Source organism: Dipodomys merriami, unplaced genomic scaffold (assembly GCF_024711535.1).
Source record: "Dipodomys merriami isolate MVZ:Mamm:240054 unplaced genomic scaffold, mDipMer1.0.p SCAF_26, whole genome shotgun sequence".
Lineage (NCBI taxonomy): Eukaryota > Metazoa > Chordata > Mammalia > Rodentia > Heteromyidae > Dipodomys > Dipodomys merriami.
The window spans coordinates 7,349,741-7,357,473 of NW_027204048.1; the positions used below are offsets into that span (position 1 = coordinate 7,349,741).

Below are 7,733 nucleotides of genomic sequence, written 5' to 3' on the forward strand. Positions count from 1 at the left end.
ATGAAAGCTTGTCTGAAATGATAGTAGCTCTTGGAAGGAGATACAGCACAACAGAACAAGCTTAGAGAGATGTTGATGTGGAGTCATGTGATGGAAGGAGATTGTCCTCTGTTCAGATCCTCTCACATTCCTTCCCAGCATCAGAAGGTCCATGTTAAAAAAAAAAACATACAATCACACAATCTCAGTGTTGTCACCAACCTTCAGAAAGAGGAGGTCTGGCTTTTTCAATACCAGCTATAATTTATTCTGAGTTTATAAGTTTATGCCTATATCCAGACCCTACTAAACATATCCTCTTTTTGGGTAGGTCTGCAGGGGTCATCAGAATTTGTACTGTCACTGATTAATTCAAAATATGTGGATTTATGTGAAAAACTTGTGTTGCAGAAATGTACCTACCTGTGCTGGGCCTAGCCTCTCTGTGCGGTTTCTGGTATAGACTGCCTGAGTCCAAAGAAGAAACAACTCAAACTTGTTTCTTATAACATTCCCAGTTCAGCTTCTGGTTGATAGAGCTTTAAATACTATGCAGGTACATTGCTGGGTACCTGGGGCTCCTGCTCAATCCCGAGGTTGAGATCTAAGGATCACTGTTCAAAGGCAGCCCTGGCAGAAAAGTTTATGAGCCTCAAATAATTGAAAGTGACACTCTTGTGGAATGCTAGCCTTGAGCAAATAAAGCTTAGGGACAGTGCCCAGACCCTGAATACAAGCCCCACATCCATCACCACCAATAACATAGAGACTATCTAGATAAAGCTTTTAATCATGGTGAATTAAGCTGAATTTGAGACAAAATCTTGCTCCCCAAAGTGGCTCAGGTCAGGACAGGGCCCACATCCCACACTTTCTCCCAAACCAACTATATTATTCTCCATCCCTGATGATTATTCTACATTCCAGCAAAAGGAACAACAAAAGGCTTTAGCATCTAACTCCAAAAGTCTCAATAAGTCATTAGTCAACTGCCAACATTCTAGAGAACAGGCTGATCTGCTTCTATGCTTTCTGGAATTCAATGCAACTCAAACCAGTGACCCAACAGTGCCAAGGATCACTAGTCATGAATGGCAGCATGGCCTTCCCTGCAGACCCCTAGCATCCAGTGGCTGAGACAGCTTCTGTGAAGATTCCCAGAGAAGTGTCAAAGGCAGATATAAGACAAACATAGGCTTTGCTAGTCAACATTCTGTCCTAGCTGAATAGCCTGCAAGTACAACAGATGATGTTCCAACCGAACCAAGTTCATTAGGTTGAACATCCTAATAAGCTGTCTTCCCAGGCTTCCTTATTCTTACAAACCCAAAAGGCTTTGTGAAGTTTTTGTAGTGATTAAATGGACACGATAGGTGAAATGAGGGATTGAGAGTGAGTCTTCAATGGCATTATGTCATGTGCCCATCACTTCTAGAAGCTTCTTTGAGGAAGACCACAGACTGCCCATCCCTATCCCAGTCGAAGGCACAAAAAGAAGCCACTACATCTCATGACATGCAAAGACTTTATTAAGCAATTTGAGGAGGGAGACGTCAGTTGACAGAGATTGTACTCATTCACAAAAACCAGATTTGTTATGCACGGACTGGAGTTTGTCCTGAGGATATGAAATGTAAGATGCATGACTGACTAACCCACCAAGAAGACAATGCCGTGGGCAATGGATGTGCTGGCCTGAGACATTTGTCCCCCTTGGCCTGTGCTGGTAGGCATGGCTGAGTAGAGACGCAGGCTTTCTGGGAAGCAAGTCTGTCCCAGCGTTGTTATGGTTTGTGACTCTTCTGTCATGGAGAGGACGGCTTTGGCCAGTGGGGCCGGTTTGGGGAAAAGAGATCCTGCTGGTTTTCACTTGGCCCCCTCCTTGGTAAGGAGGAGCCGTGTGGGTGTGGGAATGTCTATCTGTGAGGGCTTGAAATTCTTTGTGGAAAGTTTTGTTGGAGGCAGAAGGCCTACGGTGAATTTCTAGGGTTTTCCCAATGTTCTTGAGTGTCTGGGCTTCAGGCCCTCCAACGTCTTGGATTCTGCTTGTCATTAAGTCTTGGTTCTTGCTATTGGCTGACTGGATTTTTGAATTTGGCAATGAGTCTGCCTGACTATTCTCTTTATTAAAAATGGACATAAAAAACTTCTTTATTCGGTTTCCGAACTGACTCTCCGGGGGATGCTGTGCTTTCTCTGACACAGGTATGGAGTTCCTCCTCACAGTTCTTGTTTTCCTGACCTGGGCAGGAGAGTTCAGCCTGCAGCCTTGTGAGGGCCTCATTCCTGCTGGCTTTGCCTTCTGTGTTGTAGCTTTGGGCCTCTCACAGCTCTGTGTTTCGTCAGGACCCTGAAACATTTTGCTGTACCATGGCTGCTGGAGTTTAGATGTCTTAGGTTCTTGCTTCGTGACGTGCCCTCTCCTTGATAAGGGAGAGCGTGGCTTATAGAAAGTGGATGTGCTGCTTCCAGAAAGGTTCTGTGAGCTAGTCAGAGAACTCTGCGAAGCCAGCATGTCGTCAGCAATCAGTACCTCAGGGCCACCATCTTGCAGGAATGTGTTAACATTGCAGTCCTGCAGGATATCTTCAAAAGCAGTGCTTTCGCTTGTACTTGACCCTGCCTGTTCTTCTCTTGGGTGGTTAGAAATTGAAATTCTCGAGGAGCATGGTGTTTGTTTGGTCTTCAGAAATTCTGAATTTCTGAGGTTCCAGTTATTGAAATCTGTGTTACTGGGCTGTCTCTCTTCATCCTCATTCATTTCCATGAGATCTGTGTGCTCAGATTTGGGTGGAACAAAGACCTCTTGGATGGACACATTGTGGCAGAGGTTTTCTTTCTCTTGTGTCAAAGACTTGCCCATTGCTTGGCTTTTAGTTGATTCTATACTGCTTCCCTCTGATCTTGGCACAATGTCATCGTGCCAATTTCTTCCTACTAGGATACAAGATTGAGTCTTAGAAAGCAGTCTACCTTCCTTTCTAGTTGGAGAGACCTCCAAGGGACCACAGTTATACTGTGTTCCCCTCAGGATTTCAGGTCGTGAAGGTGGTTGAAAAGGTTGTATGGTGTGGCCTTCAGTTTTTTCTCTTTCTCTTTTTTGTTCTTTGGGAAGGGCTTCTATCTGGCATGCACCTTCCTTCACTGTGTGGTTGGCCATGTAGGGTGAAGCTCCCTGTGAAGTTGGCACAGGGGGCACATTTTTCAGAGTAAGGATGTTTATCGGTTTGAGAACCTTTAGGCACAAGCCCCACTGGTGCTTTGCCCAAAGCTTCTTGATATGCACATCTAGCAGCTGTTGAGTGGCAGCATCAATGTGGGAAACCTCCTGGGAGGAGCTATTGCAGGTTTCCCTAGTTTCCAAGGGTGGTTCTCTGCCAGTGTTCTTGCTAGAATTGGAGTTTTCAAGGGGGGCCAAGGCATGACCCATCATGCCCCGGGAACGACTAACAGGCATAGGGACCCTGTCCCTATTGATCTGCTCCCATTTAGTGGCGAGATGGGTTATTAGGGTTTCTCCTAGATAGTTATTTGAATGAGTTGGGGGAAAATATCCTGCATCACTACCTGGACTCATCAAGTCACTTTCTACTTTGCTTTGTGTTTTAGCCTCTAGAAAATCCCCTGAGCAGCTTTCTGCATCCCTGTCTAGAGCTCTCACTCTGCTCTCAGAGTATTGCTGGTCCTTTCTAGAGTTCTCCCATTCCTGGGGTACTGGGTATTCAGAGGCTGTTTTCTGAATAGCTGTTTTCTGGTAGCAATTATTTATAGATGTAGAGTTGTGTAAAGACGTATGTTTGTGGTCTGTCTGATCTGCCCCTGTGAAATTCTCAGGAGGCAGCTGGATCTTGCTGGTTGTTTTACAGAGGTGCTGTAGGAGCCTCTCTTGGAGGTGATGTTCCAGTTTTTCCCTCATCTCAAGGCTGCTAAACTCACCTGAATCGTTGCTAGAGCCTCTCTGGTTCCAGGTGACCTGATCTTGACTAAAGATTTTATGAGACTGTTTGACCACAGAGGGTAAAATTCTATGACATTCTAGGTGTTTCTTCTCGAGATGATGTTCTAACTTTTGAACAACAGGTGGGATAGTAGAGGACGTCATTGGAGGTGAAGGACAAGATTGGATTGGTGTAGAGAACTTGTCATGGGCATAGGCCTGGATCTCAGCCACTGCGGAAGGCTGAGGCCAGGGTAGAGTTGGAGTGAAGGGTTGTGATTTGACCAAATGATGCAGTAAGGGCTGCTGTAGAAAGTATGGTGGAGGTACGTTAGCTTGGACTTGTACCGGCACTAAGTGTGAGAAACTATTGAATAAAACAGAAGGTAAGTCTAGTGGATGACCAGACATTTGGACAGGAGCCACCAGGGACTCGCTGTGCAGGAAGGGAAGGCCCCAGAACAGTTGGCAGCATTTCTGTAAGACCATGGGGAAGAACAGCTCCTGAGAATCAGGAAGCTGCTGTGGTTTTCCCTCGGTGTTCCAGAAGGGCTGAGGGACGGCAGTGTCTTGTGCACTGCTCAGTGACTTCATCATGTTCCCCTGAGAATCCAGAGGGTGTTCTTTCTCCTGAAAAGCTGATTTCAGCTTTTCTCTCTTACTATTCACTCTGTCTGGCAAATCCAGGAGATCAGAGTTGAGGGCTGGAATAGGAGAAGGCACCCGAGAGCTGTTGGTTGGAGAGCTCTGTGGGGTGGTTTCTGGTGGGACTTCCCTGATGTCACATGGGGGAAGACCCGAGTTTGAGTCGTGCCTGGGTGGAGTGCAGGCCACAGGTGGAGGAAAATGAGAACAGGGAAAAGACTGTTCTCCTAGAGCAATCGACGGCTCCGGAGGCTGAGACACACTCTGGGATGAGTGTGACTCAACAGAAACTGAGGAGCCCATGTGGACTGGTGACAAGGTACAGGCCAGAGGCTGCAAGCCCTGGGGTGAAGGAGGTGGGGAAGCCTTCAGGGACACAGTGCTGGAGAAAGTGTCCTCCTCAGAGTCCCTCGGTGACGGGTGGGCTGTAGCAGATTCTGAGTTGAAAACTTCACCTAAGGCATCTCCTTTTAAGAAACGCTGAAAGCTTCCAGTGTCATCGAGTTTCCCTAGGGCACTGTAGGAAACAGGAGACAAACTTCATTCAGCAACAGACAGACTCTGTACAGGCAAGGGTATTTTTTACCTGCTGTCCATGGCACCCACAATACCATACCCTGACATTTACACAGCCCTTGCTTTTCTACATCCTGTGGCTTCAGCCACATCCCAGGCCAACCTGAAGTCTCCCTCAACCCCAAGACAATTCCATTCCCTGGGGTAGAAATGCAGGCACAGAGACATGTGGAAAACCTTACCTACTCAGAAGGGAAGCTAGGTCGTGTATCTCCTCAAGCTCTTCCCGAATCTCTCTGCAAGCTAGAAACAGACGTTGGTTAGGGCAGATAAGGGAGGGCCCCTGGAACCTACAGGAGGCTGAAGGAAACATCTCTCTATTAAAGAACATGGAAGATCACATTGGACTCCAGATCTGTATTCATGGCGGCAAGATGGCTACCAGGGCTAAGAGGGCATATAGAGGGGTAGTGCTTCTTTATTTACAAGGGACCACTTGCTCTGCAAACTTCCACAACTCCAGAACCTCTTGGGGGACCCAGAGAAAGGACGTCTCATTGCTAATACAGTTTTTAGGGAATTGAATTGGGCCACATGAAGGCTTGAAGTTCATAGCTCCTCATCAAGTCAGTGTTACCTCTCAGCCTCTCAGCCCCTCCCCATGTGTGACACACCTCCACATCATCAGCGTGACCTCACAGCCTCTCAGCCCTGCCCTGTGTGACACACCTCCACATCATCAGTGTGACCTCACAGCCTCTTAGCCCCTCCCCCTGTGTGACACACATCCAGATCATCAGTGTTACCTCATAGTCTCTCAGCCCTGCCCTGTGTGACACACATCCACATCATCAGTGTTACTTCACAGCCTCCTAGCCCCGCCCTGTGTGACACACCTCCAAATCAAGGCAGTGTGACCTCACAGCCTCGGTCCCTACCCCTGTGTGACACACCTCCTCATCATCAGTGTGACCTCACAGCCTCTCAGCCCCTCCCATTTCTTATGATGCATATCACATCTTCATTCCACGCAGAGAACCTGAGAAGCATCTCCAGTTCTGGTTTCTTTCCCAGGACTCTCCTGCTAAGGTTTTACACACTGAAATACTTGGCGGCCTGGCTCTTGTTGACAGAGAGCGAGATCAAATCCCCTTGGGAGAAAGTGCGGAGCCTACCTTTCAGAGCAGCACGTTTCTTCCTGCACTTGATCTGGCCTCTTTTCTCCACAGGATACTGAGAGATGAGAAAAACGTGACTTAGACCTCTTTACTTTTTTCTTTTCCCTAGACAGAGATATTTGGTGTTTCTGGATAAAATGATGTCTTCATCTGTGTCCCTGCATTTCCTTTCTGTTTTTCTTATATGAGACAGACAACAAAGATCACCTCAGTGCTTTTTCTGTTCTCAGGACCAAGACCCTGATTTCCAGGTGCCTCTCAGCTTCCAGGTTGGCTTTTCCTTCCTGAGTCCAAAGGTGACCTTAGCCTCTGATGGGAGGTTGACATGGGCTTTGAACCGCCCTCTAATCAGCCTAACACTGGGGAGAGTGAGGTTTTCAGGCCCCTGCTGTGACATAGGATTGAGTGTTCAAGTCCTCAGCTGTCAGGACCTCAGTCCTTGGTTGCTGAGCTTCAGGGTTTGAATTAACCCTGGTACTTGCTGCACTCCACACAGCTGTTCTGAGAGCTCAGAATACTACCTTATGCTACTGACATTGTGCCCTGTGCTGATAGTGCCTAGGAAAAGATGGCTCTCTTTTCTGGAATTTCCCTTCTAGAAGCCTTGCTACCTTGTTTTGATGTGAAAATATCAGTAAACAAAACAACCATTTAAAAAATTATCATTAAGTAGTTGTACACAAGAGTTGCCATTTCACAAAGCAGTTTGTGAATATCATGTATCTTGATCACTGTTAATTCTTTCCAGCGTCTCCCTTTCCTCTCCCACTTACCCATTTCCCTTCTTACTGTGATAGATTATAATATTGAAATCTTGTCTACATTTCCTCCTTTTCTCCCTTGACTACCCTCTTTCCCTTTGAAGCCTCCCCACCCTGTCAATTACTCATTTCCTGTTTTGTTATTTTACTGAACTTGGATTTTTGGCTTTCTAATGAATTCCACTTTGAGATCTGCTTTGACTCTACCATATCTCAGTCAATACATTTGTGTACACATACATAATACCCACCGTATTTGTAAGTATATAAGCTAAATCTGGCTTCCACATATAGAGGAAAGCATGTATCCTTTGTCTCTCTGGGACTGACTTAATTCACTTAATTTTCCCAAGTCTTTCATTTCTTTACAGATGCTACAATATCATTTTTTCTAATGGATAAGTAAAACTCAATTATATATATATATATACATACACACAGACATATATATATATATATATATATATATATATATATATATATATATATATATATACATGTATTTTTGGGTGGTCTGCCCTTAGGGATCTTACCTCAGTCAGTTTCTTTCTCTCAGGTGTTGGTGAGGATGGATTTTCCTTGAAGCAGGGAAGTAGCAGTAGCAGGAGGTAGAGCCCCACGCCACCCACAATGGCAAGGATCATATCCATTGCAAAGGTGGCGAGTTCAGGGCTCAGCCATGGAATAGCAACGCTTTTCAGTGACAAGAGAAGATTC

The 7,733-nt window shown here is 46.0% G+C and overlaps 1 protein-coding gene across 1 annotated transcript; it reads right to left on the minus strand.

Annotated features, from left to right (window-relative positions):
* Positions 1-1,530: 1,530 nt before the first annotated feature.
* Positions 1,531-7,733, minus strand: LOC138836934 (spermatogenesis-associated protein 31A6-like). The gene is made up of 4 exons (XM_070035637.1): positions 7,550-7,733; positions 6,253-6,310; positions 5,320-5,380; positions 1,531-5,078 (listed from the first exon to the last, which is right to left on the minus strand). Exons 1-4 carry the CDS (start codon positions 7,664-7,666, stop codon positions 1,553-1,555), a joined length of 3,762 nt encoding a protein of 1,253 aa, XP_069891738.1. The 5' UTR covers positions 7,667-7,733; the 3' UTR covers positions 1,531-1,552.

Coding starts and splice junctions, on each gene's coding strand:
- LOC138836934 (XM_070035637.1), bottom strand. CDS start 7,666: ATGGATATGATCCTTGCCATTGTGGGTGGCGTGGGGCTCTACCTCCTG. Junction 5,381..6,252: donor GAAACGTGCTGCTCTGAAAG/GTAGGCTCCGCA, acceptor GTCTGTTTCTAG/CTTGCAGAGAGATTCGGGAA. Junction 5,079..5,319: donor CTAGCTTCCCTTCTGAGTAG/GTAAGGTTTTCC, acceptor TGTTTCCTACAG/TGCCCTAGGGAAACTCGATG.